Below are 17,674 nucleotides of genomic sequence, written 5' to 3' on the forward strand. Positions count from 1 at the left end.
TCAATGAGTAATTGCAGCTTGATTTACACTATGCCTTTCTGTTTCATCCATTCTGATGTCTGGAGATTCTTCTAAAAAAAAAAAAAAAAGGAAAAATTATGTGAATTTGGGGGTTTTTTTTGTTTAGTGGTGGTTTGGTGGTGTTTTTTTCCTGTCTTCAACATGGTACATTGCATTACAAAAAGTCAGGCATGTTGTGGGGTGAGGACAGGGAGACTGGAACTGAAGTTTTTCTGCTTCCTGCTGAAAGCTACTCATGCTTAACATTAATTTGATTGTGGATTAGAGACCTCATCAAAGCTTGGAAATTGTTGTATGCTAACAAGAGATCTTTGCTGGATAAAAGCTTAGAAATTTAGTAAGCGCATTTAAATCTCAACTGCAAATACTTTTTTAACATATTTTTTTCCTAAAAAAACACCACCAAACAGTGATAAACCTCGTATGCCCAGGACTGCAGAACTCGACGCTAACTCTTGTTATGATGAGAACATATTACTAGTAATTCTGATACACTTTTAAAACTTTATCTAATGGCAAACCTATGGAAAGCACTGATAGTCCTCTTGCTTGCACTTTCATAGGTGACCCTCTTCATGGTACAAGCACAGTTGATGTTACACTTCAGAGACCTCACATTCTATTCGCTTGACACTGCGAGTTTATTATTATTTAAAAATAAATTGAGTCCTGTTCTTTAAACTACTTCCAGTTGTACCAAATACCAAGCAGTAATAATAGAACCTCTCTCTGAATGCTGTAGCAACAGCACTCCCTTATGCTGATCATGCATTCTTTTTTTACCGCAGATTGCAGTATAGCTGTGACTTGAGCAGTTCTTATTTTTCTGGTTGGACTGATCTGTGTGTGCTTTTTTGCCCCCTCTTTTTTTCTTTTAAAACCTATAAAATACATTGTTATGTGAATGAGATAAGAATCTTGGAAGTATAACTGAAGTTGCATTTAAATGAGATCTTTAGAAAGCCTCCTTGTATAAGTTCTGAAATTCTTCATGGTAGATCAGACAGCAGTTGTCCTGGAAAAAATTATATTAGAAGTGTTCCAAAGCCTACAGCCATGGCATCAAGCATTATGCCATTGAAGTATAGCTGATACCCTTTCATCTAGTGAAAGCAATGGCATTTGTTTCTCTTCGAGCATTGGAATTGGGAGGAAATCAGTGAGTGATTCTTTGTTATGACAGCCAGGTGTTTTGGAAAGATGGTCTTCAGGATAACTGACAAGTTGATTCATGGCTTTTACAAAACCAGAGAACAGATTCTTATTTTTTTTTATGCAACTTGTAGAGTCTTTTTGACTTCCAACACTTTTTTTTATTAAGAGATTAAGCCTTGCCTATCAAGAAATATGTATGTTTCTGCATTGCTTGAAGCGTAGAGCTATTCCTTATTTCTTTCTTCTACCACGTGTTTTGACTGGTGGCTTAAAACCTTTGAAATGGTCTTGATTAATAATCTGTTTCAGCATTAGATATTTGTGTTTACTACCTTCTTAATGCTTTTTGTTTTACCTCCCACTTCTTTAGCCCCTTGTTCTTGAGTACTAGTTGGTTGTAGTTTTTTGCTGTCTCTAATGTTGATCAGCTGGGTCAACTGCTCAGTTCATTTGCTGCTTTGTTAGCAACAAACTGTCTAGTGATCCTTTGCTTAGACTCAGCTGAAGTTTCTGTGAAGGCTAGCCAGTCATGGAAAGTTAAATTTGATGAGAGATGGCCGGTTCTGAACTAGAATGGTGAACTGTCACTAGCTGTGAAATACTAACTTTGCCAGAATTGATAAGACAAAGCTTTTTGATCTGAGTCACACGAAGGCTAGTCACTTTCAAGTTGCTCATGCCTTGTCTGCATACAAGCAAGTTGAGAGAGCAAACACTTACTCTGTCTCTGATGCTCTACCCTAACACCTTACTTTTGGTAAGACACCAGCTTTCTGAAAGTACCCTCTGCTTGTGTCTCTGAAACCTCTTATTGTGCCTCTTCTAATGAATGAAAAAAATTAAGTGAATAGTCTATTTGGAAGCTGATAGAAGTTTGCTGAATGTTTATTGCTGGAAGTAGGAAAGTCTTTACCAGCTTTGCCTTTCAACAGCGGTATCTCATCCGTGTTGTGTCCCGTGTCCTGGAAAATACAGATGTACCTAGTACTTACTGGTCACAAGGGTCTTACCAATTTTATAGATATAACATACTAATTTTTTTTTTAATTTTAATGAGGTTTTATGTAATTTCTGTGGAATGATTGAAAAATGACACTGAAGTTTTTGTAAAAATTTTAATGAGCTTGATATAAAGGTCTTGCAAGACTGAGGCCTGTCTGCTGCAAGAAGAATTAATTTGGTTGAATAATCTTTCTTATGGCTAGAGTTGACAAGCTTACAGTGTCTTCCCTTGTGAAGTGTCTGTTTTGAGAAGAATGGTTGTGTATTGTCTCTACTCTCTCAGTCTCCTTAGTTGCCTTCGCATTCTTCTCAAATCATTCTTCCTACAGTATGAAATGGAAGATGTATCCAGCCAAGGTGCATCTGTTTGTATTTACCTTTCAGTTTAGAATTGCTCAGCAATCAGTTTTGTCCAATGAAATTGATCAGGAATAGTGACATACAGAATCTCTGCAAAGGTTTTCAATGAGGAGTGTATTTTGGTGCATGTGTGCTGGGCTGGGAACTCCTGATTGAGTATGTGGTTTGTTTGTTTTTTCTGGTGCCTGTCTGTGTTGGTTTTGCGTGGCAAGGTTTTGGTAGCGGGGGGGCACTACAGGGGTGGCTTCTGTGAGAAGCTGCTAGAAGCTTCCCCTGTGTCTGATAGAGCCAATGCCAGCCGGCTCCAAGACGGACCCACTGCTGGCCAAGGCCAAGCCAATCAGCGCCTCTGTGATAACATATTTAAGAAAGACAAAAACAGTTAGAGAGCGCTTTTGCAGCCAGAGAGAGGAGTGAGAAGATGTAAGAACATCTGCAGACACCAAGGTCAGTGCAGAAGGAGGGGGAGGAGGTGCTCCAGGTGCCGGAGCAAGATTCCCCTGCAGCCCGTGGTGAAGACCATGTTGAAGCAGACTGTCCCCCTGCAGCCCATGGAGGGAGGATGAGGGGGTGTAGAGGGTCCACCTGCAGCCCGTGGAGGACCCCATGCCAGAGCAGGTGGAGGCACCTGAAGGAGGCTGTGGCCCCGTGGGAAGCCCGCGCTGGAGCAAGCTCCTGGCAGGACCTGTGGATCCGTGGAGAGAGGAGCCCACGCCAGAGCAGGTTTGCTGACAGGACTTGTGACCCCGTGGGGGACCCACGCTGGAGCAGTTTGCTCCTGAAGGTCTGCACCCCGTGGAGGAGACTCACGTTGGAGAAGGCCGTGAAGGACTGTCTCCCGTGAGAGGGACCCCACGCTGGAGCGGGGGAACGATGAGTCCTCCCCCTGAGGATGAAGAAGCGGCAGAAACACCGCGTGATGAACTGACCGTAACCCCCACTCCCCGTCCCCCTGTGCCGCTGGGGAGGGCGGAGGTTGAAGCCGGGAGTGAAGTTGGGCCCGGGAAGATGGGAGGGGTGGGGGGAGGTGTTTTTAAGATTTGGTTTTATTTCTCATTCCTCTGCTCTGTTTTGCTTAGTAATAAATAAGATGAATTCCCTCTCTAAGGTCGGTCTGTTTTGCTCGTGACGATAATTAGAGAATGATCTCTCCCTGTCCTTATCTCGACCCGTAAGTTTTTTTTCCATTGTACCTTTTCTCCCCTGTCTAATGAAAGAGGGGAGTGATAGAGCGGCTCTGGTGGGCACCTGGCCCTCAGCCAGGGTCAACCCACCACACTGTCACAAACAAATATAAGCCTGCATGACACTCCTTTGGTCTTGGGGGTGCCCGAGGGTATGTGTGTGAGACGGACAGGAAAGATGATGAACTAATTTAAAAATTAAACAAAAAAAGCTTTATTGCAGCAATGAAGTTCTATGCTGCAATAAAGCATATTTGAAAGCTTACTTTTAGAAGTGCTCTTTGTAGAAAAACAACTGCGGGTGAGACTGCGGGTCAAATAGCAGGAAGATGCCAGTGTAAACAGTAAGGGAAGCCAGCTTGGTATTCAGCCAGCTTTAACTGAAACTCTACTCTTGTTTTTACGTGCAAAATGTTGGATATGAATCTGAACATGAATAAGTGTTGACAGCAGCTATTTGCATGTCAATTACAGTGAAGTATATTGTGACGCTTTACTTTCTCAGTGGGTAACTGAATCTGCTTATTTCCACTTTACAGTCATGAAGAAGTGTCGTCTAAAACAGCACAAGCTCAGCCAGTTGTGTTCAGAACAAGTGAGACTGATGTCAGTTTACTAAAGTGTGACTGCCTTGTGTCTTAGAAGTAGGTTCAGAAAAACCTTCATCTTCTTGTTCCCTCTGGTATGTAACCAGTCCGACCCACTACAGCTGACATCGCTGAATGTAATTCCTTCAGTTGATGTTCATTCACATTCCTGCCCTGGTTCATACAGTGTGGCTCTGTGCTGTTTAAGAATAGTCCAGCTTGCATGCAGCTGAAGGCAAAGTAGGAATTGTCCACTTTTTAAAATGTGTTGATTAGTTGTACTTAATTATGGCAGATGCTTTCATTACAAATACTTGTTTTCTGTAAAAAATGGAGGGTGGATTTTTAAGACTAAATTTTTATGTCTTCTGGTAATTTTGGGGTGACCAGTTGCATTGAAAGGCCACTGCTTTCCAGACTGTAATGGAGAAACCTTTTTTCTTGTGGGTACTGACATCTAATTTTTGAGCTAAATGAAACTGAAGTTTGTTTGGATTGCTAACTGTTCAGCAACTCTTTAGTTAACGAAATTTCTAGTAAAGCTGGTTTCTACCTTACCAACTCCTGGTCTGGTGGGGTTTGTTTTGTTTTGTTTTTTGTTAAAGCATGACTCCTGACCAGATCACTCACATTAGTAAAGATCTTGAATGTGGCATACTGTTCTATGTGGATGAGATTGAATAGGGAAGTCTGAACTACTGAGTTTGATCTTTAGCTTCAGACAGCTGAGGTTCTTCATCTGCAGCGGAAGACATCTAGCAAAATGCAGTTCCTCCAAACCAGCCACCAATCAGTCCCATCAGTTCTCTGGAAAAACACTGATATGCAAATATTCCTGAGAACAATTTTAAAAAAGCAGATGGGTTACATTTATAGTTCAAACCAGTTCTGAGATAATACCTAAGCACAAAAACTTGTGCATTTTTTTTCCTTTAGAGAAACAAATTTCATTTTTTACTTTTCCTGTAAAAATTGTTTGTAACAAGTAGAACAGAACTTGTGCATTTCAATTAATTTCTTTCTGCCTCAAGACTATTTCTGTCTCTGGGAAGGGGAAATCTTTTTCCTCCTTTGTAACAGCTGTATCGTCTCCTTCCCCTTTGAACTGAGTGTTTTTACATGTGTTTCTGTTCCTAGGCTATGAATTGTTAATACCAGGATCCAGTGTCACACTGGCAAATAAAGCCTGTGTAGGTGACAGAGAAGAAGGATTGCGGAAGTCTTCTCTTCCGTCTAGTCCCCCAAGTTTCTCTACATCAAAACACCTTTTCTCTCATATGTTTGGGTTTTTTTGACAGTAAGCATTAAGATTTAGTTTAATTCCCAGGTTACTTTTCTTTTCTGCTAGTTTGTAAACTGGACTGCTCTTTTCTCTGAGAAGTTACTATGTCAAATCTAATGAAGTGGTAGCTAAAAAGTTGTGATTTTTAAACTCTTTATAGTGCAAAGTACTTTCAGTTCTGAGTAAGTACTAGGAAGTGAAAAGCATTTATATTTTTTAATGAAAAGAAATCTGAATGTTATTTGGCTCATCAAAGTACTAATTCTTTTTATCAGTGCTTTATGAATTAGCTCAAGATAACTGACACATTAGCTTCTGGGTCCTACTGTAACGCTGGGAATTACTTTCTCTCTTAACATCTGAAAAAATATGAGTCCTACGTAATGTTTTCTCATGCCACTGCCCATTTAAGGAACAGTTGAATTCTGTCCTTATGTGACACAGTCATCCGATTGTTAGTACGCAGGAAAGGTGTCCATAACAGATTATGTTGCATAGGTCAAGTTCTCAGAATTACTTTTCTTTTTTTAGTTCGTGCAGGTTCTATCTGAAGTTTGTAGATGTGTTACCCTACTTCTCTTACTGCAGGTGAATCAAAACCCCCACAATTTCCTTAGCTGAATGTATGTATTTTTAACTGAGCAGCATTACAAGCTGAACTTTCACAACTTTAGACCAGTGAGCTTGCCCTGTTTTTCATCTCCATCATTCTTTTTTGTGAAGCAGTCATTTCCAATATTTGATGCTTTTTTTGTGAAGTGGTTTGGGAGGGAAAGAGGTATCAAGAAGGTGTTGGTTAAAGCTACAAGATCAAAACCATTCTACTTAAAAAGGAATCTATGCACACATTATTGTTTTGATTCTATGAAAGGGATTCTGACAGTAAATTTGATTCCATAAAAACATCTTTGGCTCAAGTCACAGCTTATGTGTTGATTTGCGTGAATTCTCCATAAAGTAATGTCAGAACTACAGATAATTGCTCTTTGTGTAACAAAAGCCATCAGTTTTAGGAAACTTGGCTGGTGTTAAACCTAGTAATTTGTGCTTAGCTGAACTAATATTGTGAGCTTTTCAGACACTTAATCTGGAGATGTGAAAGACAGTGTCCATGGTTATTTTTGCTGGTGTGCTCCAGTAGTTACCACTCTGCCTGAAAAATGTGAATTTGATGCAGTAGAAAAAAAGGCATGATGGAAGACTAATGTTTACAAGAAACCGGAGAGATTTTGCCTGGTACTGATTTTGTTTCTGTGAGTTTGTTTATATAAGCCAGATAATAAGTATTTCTGCTGTCCTACATTTGGTGAATCAAAAAGATTGAACTTTTAAGTAACTCTTAAAATGTCATGTGTTCTACCTCTTGAACTATTTTAATTGGATCTTTTCTGTTATGTTACATATTTATCAACATTCAGGAAGGTTGAACTCTAGGAAACTACAAAATTTTACAGTTTTCATCCTCTTGATGTTGGGCACTAATGTTTTCTATTTTTTCTACTGTTTGCAGATTAATTTGAGGATCACATTAACAGAAGGAATTCATATTGAATTTCTTGTCAAAATGACTGTTCAGTCTTTCTTAGGATTGTTGTTTTCCATAATATAACCTCAGCCTGCGTACATGATTTTTACGTGTGTATCTTCTCATCTGGAGCTTACTTACTCAATGATGCCAGTCACTTAAAGGGAGTGTACTTTATGTTAGTCTGACTTGTAGTCCACTAATTCTTTATGGCTGAACATTTTGTTAGCATTACGTTTGTTTTAAGACTATCGATTAAAAATTGTATTGAACAGAAAGAAGCCTCGGAGAAATTATGTTAGAAACAATTTAATTACTGTTTTCCACTGACAACTGCTTTTCCTCTTGTTTTCTCAGCTAATTCTTAACATAATGTATGTTTTATCAGGTACATCTTAAAAACTAGATTAGCACAGCATGTAAAAAAAGGGCTTGTCAAATCTGAAGTGTTTGTCTTTACAGTTCCTTTGACCAAGAGACATTTCTAATATTCTCAAATCACCATTTTTTTTCAAACTGTGTCAATTCTGATCTAATTCTTTATTAATTAAATATATTTTTTCTTTTTTTTTGTGGTGGGGTTTTTTTGGTGTTTTTTTTTTTCTGCTTGCTGTGATGGTAGCTCTGGGCTGTTCTAGTAATTCTTTGGCTAAAGTTTCAGAGTCTACTTGAAGGACTAAGAAAATCTCAATATTTTTATAATGCAAAATGCTTGAGTAGAGAACTGACAGTGGACTTTGGAGTTCCGATGTATGGGAGTTTTGCTAATTTTCTTGGTGTTTTTTCAGGAGATTTTCCAACCTCTGTTAGCAGTTCTCAGTTTAGTGAAGTCAACTAAGGGGAGAGATGGTATGTTGTTCTTTTGTGTCCTTGACTAATATTCTTAGGAGCTTGCATATTGCTATACTGTCCGGAAAGTTTTAAATGCCCAGTGATTTTAAGTTGTTGCTCCTGTGGGCCTGGAGTTTAAAATTTTTAGCCACTAGTTTTTTTGAATCATTTTTAATGTAGTCCCGGCTGAGGCTGATGAGAAATGAGTATTTACCAAGTTACATAATAGAAAAGAAAAAACCCAACCAGCCAGTGTATGTACTTAGATTTTGCTCAAAGTATTTTTTTTTTAATATTCTGTCCCATTCGGTAATAAAACTGTGCAGTGACTGCTGACTTGTAGAAACTGTCTGGAAATGAACTGTTGTAGAAACGATCATATGGAAGGCCTCTCATCCATAGTATGAGTGTTGTAGAATAGTTTCTTCTTATACCTCCCCCATTGTCTTCCCATAGTCACTCTTTTTTCTTTGTATTCAATATTAACAAGGAAAAAGAGATTTAGTCTATACCCCCACATGCACTGGATATGCTGTTGCCCTTTTGGATGAGTCTGGACAGTTTTAGCCAGAGGGAATAGGGTGCATCTCCTCTGGTTTTGGAAAGCTGTTTCTGAGCTTGTCAACTGAGTTTTGTTTAAACTCCCTGAAGTCCAGTAAGATTAATGCCTGTACAGAATGATAACTTTCATGTGAATGCAGTGCAAGGCGTGTTATCCTTCCTGTTGGGTTGAGACATTTTAGACCTCTCAGTGAAGCCTCTTTTTATGTAGAATCCAGCCAACAACTTCCAAACTGTCAACTGTGCTTCCCGCGGCAGGTGCAGGCACAAGATACGCAGGGCAGCATGGCTATTGACAGTGTCTTGGGTTGGCCCTGCATCATTTTCACCCAGCACTGATTTTTTTGAGGAGAAGGATGGTATGGGACTGAATTACAGAAGGCAAAAGAGGACAAAAATAATTAGATGTACCCATACTTGAATAGCAATTTGGACAAAAACATCAGGACTAAAAGCATCTTAAAGTGAACAAGTGTGCTTGTTAAATACATAACTGTCTTCAAAGATTCCCATGCTTTGCAATTTCTTAATACGTGGGCTTTCCAGGTAGGAGAGTTACTGTTAAGGTTATGGTTCTTCAGGAATTTCCTTAAAACTGTGCTCTATTTAGGACCTACAAAATAAAGCTGTGACTAGGCAGGTAAACGTGATATAGCAACAGTATTTAGTTCTGGCTAGTATTATTTCACCATTATCTTACATGGTCTCATTTGTCTGTTGAATCAATGTGCCCCCTTATTCATGTTATGTTGATATCATTGAGATAAGGTGCTTTATCTTTTTCCTTGTCCAATCTAGTATGGACTCCTAATCATGGCTAGTGCTTCTAGATATTATTGGACTTAGTTTTCTGATGTTATGTTGTCAGTGGGGAGAATCTAGATGGTTAATACCTTACTTGGTAGTTACATCTTGTCATAAATCTGGATTTTAAAGGAATAATTTAGATTGACCAAGTTTGCCTGCTTCACTTTGAAAAGAACAAATGTTTAAACACTTAGCTTGACAAAACGATTAGCAAACTTAATAATTTACAGAGTCACAGGATATAGTCTAAAAGATGCTTAAAGTTAAATGACTAACAATGACTGTGGAAGAAAGGAGAGTTCACTTCTGATGCTAGGATTGCTGTCATAACCAAGGCAAGCAGTTGTTTCCACTGTCTACCAGTGTATTAGAACAGAAGTACAGTCACGGATAAACATTCTGTAGTAGTTTGTCTCTCTTGCACATTGTTTTGCCATTGAAGTGTGGTCTGCTGTGAATGGTTTTTGCTCTTATTGCTGAAGAGTACAGGAATTCTGGTCAGTTTTTCTGCATTAACACACTATGTCCATTTATGCCCTGTCTGGCTTTGACTTTCTTGGATTTGCAAAACGTGACTGTCTCTTAGTTGTGTAAACTTAATTCTTTTCAAACCTGCTCACATCTTGAAAATGATGCATCAAAAAGATGTGAAACAGTACCATGAGCAACCAGAAAAAAATGAAGATAACATAGTTCATAGAATCATAGAATACAATCATAGAATGGTTTGTATTGGAAGGGACCTTAAAGATCATCTAGTTCCAACCCCCCTGCTGTGGGCAGGGACACCCTCCACTAGACCGTGTTGCCCAAAGCCTCATCCAACCTGGTCTTAAACACTTCCAGGGATGGGGCATCCACAACCTCTCTGGGCAACCTGTTCCAGTGCCTCGCCACCCTCACGGTAAAGAATTTCTTCCTAACATCCAATCTAAATCTACCCTCTTTTAGTTTAAACCCATTACCCCTTGTCCTGTGTCGTGGTTTTACCCCAGCCGGCAGCTGAGCACCACACAGCCGCTCACTCCCCCCATCAGGGTGGGGGAGAGAATCAGAAGAGCGAAAGTGAGAAAACTCGTGGGTTGAGATAAAGACAGTTTAATAGGTAAACCAAAAGCCGTGCGCACAAGCAAAGCGAAGCAAGGAATTCATTCACCACTTCCCATGGGCAGGCAGGTGTTCAGCCATCTCCAGGACAGCAGGGCTCCATCGTGCGTAACGGTTACTTGGGAAGACAAACGCCATTGCTCCGAATGCCCTTCCCCCAAGCTCCTTATAAACTGAGGATGACGTCATATAGTGTGGAATGTCCCTTTGGTCAGTTTGGGTCACCTGTCCTGTCTGTGTGTCTTCCCAACTTTTTGTGCACCCCCAGCCATCCCACTGGTAGGGCAGTGCAAGAAGCAGAAAAGGCCTTGGCCCCTTGTAAACACTGCTCAACAATAGGTCCATAGAGCAAAAACATCTCTGTATTACCAATGCTGTCTCCAGCACAAATCCAAAACGTATCCCCACACTAGCTACTATGAAGAAAATCAATCCTCTCAGCTGAAACCAGGACATCCTGTCACTACACTCCCTGATAAACAGTCCCTCACCATCTTTCCTGTAGGCCCCTTCAGGTACTCGAAGGCCGCAAGTAGATCTCCCCGGAGCCTTCTTTTCTCCAGGCTGAACAACCCCAACTCTCTCAGCCTGTCCTCATAGGAGAGGTGCTCCATCCATCCTGTCAGCTTCATGGCCCTCCTCTGGACCCAGTCCAACAGCTCCATGTCTCTTTTGTACTGGGGCCCCCAGAGCTGGACGCTGTACTCCAGGTGGGGTCTCACATGAGCAGAGTAGAGGGGCAGGATCCCCTCCCTCGACCTGCTGGTCACACCTCTTTTGATGCAGCCCAGGACACGGTTGGCTTTCTGGGCTGCAAGCGCACACTGCTGGCTCATGTTGAGCTTCTCATCAATCAATACCCCAAGTCCTTCTCCTCAGGGCTGCTTTCAATCCGTTCCTCGCCCAGCCTATAGTCGTGCTTGGGATTGTGCCGACCCACATGCAGGACCTTGCACTTGGCCTTGTTGAACTTCATGCGGTTCGCACGGGCCCACCTCTCCAGCCTGTCAGGGTCCCTCTGGATGGCATCCCTTCCCTGCAGCATGTTGACCACACCACACAGCTTGGTGTTGTCGGCAAACTTGCTGAGGGGGCACTCGATCCCACTGTCCATATCGCCGACAAAGATGTTGAACAGTGCTGATCCCAGTACTGACCCCTGACTTCTCATCACTGGTCTCCACTTGGACATTGAGCCGTTGACTGCAACTCTTTGAGTGTGACCATCCAGCCGATTCCTTGTCCACTGAGTGGTCCATCCATCAAATCCATGTCTCTCCAATTTAGAGACAAGGATGTTGTGCAGGACAGCGTCAAATGCCTTGCACAAGTCCAGGTAGATGACGTCAGCTGCCCTTCCCTTATCCACTAACACTGTAACCCCATCATAGAAGGCCACTAAGTTTGTAAGGCATGATTTACCTTAGTGAAGCCATGCTGGCTGTCACCAATCACCTCCTTATTTTCCATGTACCTGAGCATAGTCTCCAGGAGAGTCTGCTCCATAATCTTGCCAGGCATGGAGGTGAGACTGACTGGCCTGTAGTTCCCTGGGTCTTCCTTTTTACCCTCCTTAAAAATGGTTAAGCTTTAAAATGCAAGAAAAATAATTTTGAGACAGCTTTATTTTGTGAAATCTTTTGCCTTTTTTTTCCCCAAATTTGTGGAAAGGTCTGAATTGGTTTTTGTCATGCCATCTAGTGGCAGTTTTATTTAAATTCATGTTTTAAATTCTTTGGTTGACGTGTTCTCTGGAAAAGGTGCAATAAAAATCTGTGGATTGCAGCATTAGCTGCATTATGTACTGAGACATGGTTCTCCTGGTATTGACTTAAATGTTAATAGATTTCTTTTCCTGAGTAGAATACTGAAAAAAAAGTTGTATTGCCCTTTTTGTGGATTTAACTGGAGTTTGCATTTCCTGAAGATTTCTGCTGAATGTGTGTGGCTGTTATAACAAGGACGTACTGGAGGAGGACCTTTGGGACTTGCTGCAGGATGGACCTGGGTCAGGTGAAGGAAATGAATGCAGGACACTGTTAACCTCAGTCTCTCCAGCCATGTAAATAAAGGAAACTGTATTACTACGCTAACACTGCTATAGTGTATAGGTCACAAATACAGATGATTTAGTTGCATGCAACTTTAGACTTGAAGAGACTTGTGTGCAGCCTGTCATCGGTGCTAAATAAAACTATTTAGCTTGAATTAAGTAATCTGCTTTGCTGTAGACTGAAATGAACAAGCACCTCTGAAAATTGGTTATGGCAATTCAGCTGTATCAGTTGTAAGTTGTAGTGTTGGGATGAGCAGCTGAAAATGGGAACTAGGCTTTAACCAAATGTGCGAGAATGTGTCTGTCAATGTTTTTGGGCTGCTTCTGTACTCTGAGGAATGGATAAATTTTATCAATCACTTGATTTTTTTTTTTTTAATTGACATAATATATGTTATATGGATACCTGTATATGTATGTATATTGTATAAAATGTGAAGTCTTCAGGATGCTCTTGTATTTTATGTAACACTTCACTCTTAATTTTTTTCTTTTCTTGAATAGGCTTAATTTAGAAGTAAATTTTAACAGGCTACTGGAGAAAAGTGAATATATTTTGATTACTTTTGAAACCTTTTATATCTTGGTAGAAGCATGATGAATCCCAGAACTTGATCTGGGAGGAGCTGTTCTGGGTACTTCCATTGCAGTCTTTTCCCTTACATGTTAGGATAGTGCAACTTTTTTTTTTTTTCTGTGATAAGCATGGAATGGAGGAGAAAATGGCTATGCTTCTCTTCTAGTGCCTTCGACTTTCTCCTATGTATAGGGAATCTGTGAGAGTCCGTAGAGACAACTACAGACTTGCGTGAGACAGTTAAGAAAAGGAGTACAAGACGTCAAATTGAATGCCTTCTAATACCCGTTTTGCATGCAATGGGAATGGGAAGGCATGGAGAACTTTATAAAATCCAAGGGGTTTTTTGAGGGGTTTTTTGGTTGGTTTGTTTGTTAACATAGAAGTAGTTAGCTTCAGCAATGTTGTTTTTAGCTCACTTGAGGAATCTCTTGAGAGGCTGTGATTATTCCTATGCTTTAGTATAGGGGAAAAATACCAAGGTTTTACTTAATTTTCTAAATGTTTAGACATGCATTTCAACAATGTGAATAGCAGGGAACAAAATTCAGTAGGAGCCAGGCGGAGGAGGTCCTTATCTAGAGTGTGAATTGTATCTCCCTTTCTTCGTGTACATAGCTGCTGCTTTCAGGTTTGAAAGAGCAGGCAAGAGGTTCACATCACAGGTATTTTTACATCTTGGTGTAAACTTCTGATTGTTACTATTCTTTATAGGTGCTTGACAGTTAAAAGTACCTTGACTTTTGCTTGTCAAGTTTATTCTCATAGGAAAAATGTGCTCAAAAAGCTGTCAGTGTGTTTTGGTTTTTTATTTATTTTGCTGAATTTCTCCTCTTGTCTCTAGAAGTGGCTTAAGGAGGCAAACAGTCTTCAGAGAAGCACTTTATTAGAAGCATGATGACTTCTATCAGTGTATGGGGAGAGACACGGGTAACAGGGTTTCTGTGCAGGATGTTTGTTCCTGTTGGTTTCTTGTTTAGCTTTTCAATTCAGCTCTCCTCAGATCAGGCTTCATTTTATTGGTGTTTTCTAAGTTGATTACTGTATTCTTCACAGTATGTCTCGTTCTGCCTACTTTAGTCTTGTCAACCAGTAAATTTAGCTTGAAAGAGATAATTTGGCAAGTCTGTTAATAAAATTTCTTTAAATGCATTTATGTTACTCCTTGGCAGTGCCAGCTGCAGGCAGTAAAGAACATGCAATCGCAGTAGTTCAAAACTGATATAGTAGCATATTCTATCTGTGAAGGATGATAAAGGTCCTGTTCTTGTTGCAACAGTTTGGTTTTCCTTCTGAACAGAAAATTTTCCTCGGTTAAAAATGGAAGTAACGTTTTCTGGAGGGTGGGTCAAAGTCACATAGTGTATTGCTGAATTTGTCCTGTGGCAGAGAAACAGTATCTAATGCATCCTTACAAACTTTTGATTATTTAACAGCTGCATTTTCTGGTTAGTTTGAGAGATGCAAAATTCATTAAGCATACATCTGTCTTCTGAAGTATTACTGAGTGTTAGCTTCAATGTTGTGTTACCATGCCTGAGGTAAATACCATTAAAATGCTGATCCTCCACCTCACTGCCAGTGAGTCTAGCAATATTCCAAATGTGTGCATTGTCTTAACTGAGTGGACAGTCTTGAAGTAAGCTGTGATTGGTGTTTTAGCAAGGCACTGAAGTTGTTTCTTTTATTAGTGTTGGTTTTGGTTTGAAAACTTCTTTGGAAGGTTTGATGCAAGCACTGTAGTGCTTGTGTCATTGGTCGTTACCGTGCTGTGTGAGATTTGTATTATCTTACTCTGCACACCAAGTCAGTGTTATTCCTGGGATATGTTAAAAATTGGAACAATCTGTTCCATCATGCTTCCATTTTTTTCTGATGGAAAGAGCAGAAAGGACAGTCATAAGTAGGAAATAGCTTTTGTGACTGTGTAATGTAGCAGTCTTTGGCTTGGTAAAGAGATGATTTGGATGATATAGCAAAGGTTTTCAAAACGTAAATGTCAAGGAAAGAGCAAGCAGGAGGTGATTCTTCACTGTCTTTCCATTCAAAAGCTAGAGACTGTTAAACAAAGATAGTTGGAGCCAGGTTCAAGTAGAAATTAGTATTCTGCACAAAATGGATGGCAGACTTGTGAAATTCCTTACTAAGGTTATGACTGCATGAATAAAACGTCTCCATGGGATCAAGGGGAGACTGGAACAGTATTGGAACAAAGATCTACTGAAAATCGCCAGGTAGACAAACCACATCAAGTCCTGGAATTTCCTGAGTTGCCAAAAGCTGGAAAGTGTCAGGTGGACAGAAAGGTGTAGGAGGGAGAGCTCTTTGCCCCATTGTCTCTGTTGCACACTTCTACAGGCCAATTTTGGAAACAGGATACAGAAATAGATTACCCTTGAGCTGAAACATTCTGACCATTTTTATATTTGTGCATCTCTTTATTTTAATTTGAAATTTGAACCTAGGTGGAAAAAGGTCTGAATCTAAGTGGAAAGAGACATCCTCTGGATGTCTGGACCAAGCTGTTCATGTAACTGCTACTAATGCATGAGCTGGCCATATATACACATGAACTATAATGCATCTTGGATCTAGTATATATATTCTGGCCAACCTGCATATCAGCTCTATGCTTAGAACACTTCATTTTTTTTTTTAATGTGTGGCTATGCTGGTGATCTAGTGCATCCTGGATACATCAGATGTGCTGCACAAACTCCTGAGGCATGTCTGTATTGCCTTCTGTGATTTACATGGTGGTAGTTCGGGAGGTCTTTGGTTTAACTTAACTGTAGTCTGATGTAGTAGGCCTATGGGAAACCTATCTGTCAGGGTAATGATTTGCACTGAAAGCACAACAAAAAGCCAGTAGACTGTGAATATTCTGATTATTACTGTATGTTGGAGAATTAAGTGCTATCTGGTAATGATAACTTTCTGCTGTGTTGTGGAGAGAGTTCCAAAATACATTGACATTTGGTTGAAACAGTGTTTCTTTTCTTTTGCAGGAAAATTTTGAAGATGCCTTTGAAAACATCCCTGTGTAAGTAGAATTTTTTTTAAATGTGTGTGTTTCTATTAAAACTATTTATACAGCAATGAAATACTGCATGCACACCGTTCTAAGGAAGCATCATTTTATATGGACTGACTACATTCACATTTTCCAGAACAGTTAAGGTCCCCAAGAGTTGGGAAATGGGAGTGTAATTAGGTTGATACATGTGATGAAGTATTTGTCAACAAATGTGAAAGTTGTAAAGAATTAAAAATAGCAAATTTAGTAACTTCTAGTTACATAATGACAACTCTAGACATCTCAGCATGGTGAAAAAATGATAGGTCAGCATTAGTGGAAAAACTTTGGATCAGACATTATGCAAGACTGTCTATGCAGGATGTTCAAATGGAAAGTGCTATACCTCACAATGTACTGTTGCACAGATGTGTCTCCATAATGAAGTGAGATATAGTCACTTCTCTGGCATTAAATTTCATCCTGAAGCAACACCTTACTTAAACTGTGATGGAAACAGATGATGCTGGTTGTAAGTGGGTTTAGTTTTTCTGTAGGTTTTTATTGCATTTTTGTGCCATGAAACACATGAGAAGGAGAATTCTAGTGATATCCTCAGATTGCTAAAACACTTCTAGACCCAGGAGCAGTAGCTTTGGACTGAATTTAATTGCCAAAACTTCCATGGCCTTGGCAAATTACACTTTACAGGTTTGCCAGACTTTCTATTTTTGTCTTACCTAGAGTAGTAAGGTCTGCTCTCTATGTAAAACTGTAGTTGAAAAATTAAACATACAGCTTCCTGAGACTCAGAAGGACAGAAATAAGAATCTGATAAATTTGTGTTGAAAACTTTTTTCTCGTTAATGATTACTTTTTCTTCCTTTCTCCCTAGCACTTGCTGTAAGATCAGATAACCTCTCTTTCTGGCCCTTGCTTCTCTCAGGCAAAGTTTTCCCTCTGTAATGTTTACTTTATGAAAATCTTTGTCCAACACTCCTTCTATGAGAAGGCTGTCATATTGTTTTTATTGTTATCTGAGCAGGACAGGGATCTTTATTATTGGCATGCAGAGCTTTGATTTGATCTTCCTGAGTCTCTCTTCTGTGCTCATAACTGTCATACAGAGACACTTTTTATAGTGGTATAGAAGTTAGATTGATGTTAATTTACTCTGGCCGGTATTACTTTTGTCTGTAATAACCATTATGTAGAATAGTAAATGTGGGATAATGGAGAGAATATTAGTGGGACAGAAATCACGTTGTTACTTCACGTCTGTAGTTGAACAGTTATCGCTGTGGTTACTGTCCTCGTCCACTGGTCAAAAATATTACATCTGTGCTATTATATTGTTGACTGATTCTGGTATATGTGTATTCTAAAACTAAATTCCCATTTGTTCAGGTTTCACAGCCTTTAGTTCAGCCTATTTCAGTAATATAGGCCCACCCACAGTTCTTGTTTGGGTGGTCCTGAATAAGCCTAGGAGAAAGCACAGTGTGAGTAACTTCATTCCCTGAGCGCTTACTTTATATTTATAAAATATAATGTGGTTATAATGAATCTGATTATTTCCATTTTTTCATGTAGAAGATAAGTG

General features: G+C 39.8%; 1 protein-coding gene across 1 annotated transcript in view; it reads left to right on the top strand.

Moving 5' to 3' along the window:
• Positions 1 to 17,674, top strand: part of TTC39B (tetratricopeptide repeat domain 39B) — an 82,219-nt gene that overhangs the window by 11,749 nt on the left and 52,796 nt on the right. Inside the window, exon 2 of the mRNA XM_075739766.1 lies at positions 16,064 to 16,098. Within this exon, the coding sequence (XP_075595881.1) occupies positions 16,064 to 16,098 (35 nt within the window). The remainder of the gene's footprint in view (positions 1 to 16,063; positions 16,099 to 17,674) is intronic.

Source organism: Balearica regulorum, chromosome Z (assembly GCF_011004875.1).
Source record: "Balearica regulorum gibbericeps isolate bBalReg1 chromosome Z, bBalReg1.pri, whole genome shotgun sequence".
Lineage (NCBI taxonomy): Eukaryota > Metazoa > Chordata > Aves > Gruiformes > Gruidae > Balearica > Balearica regulorum.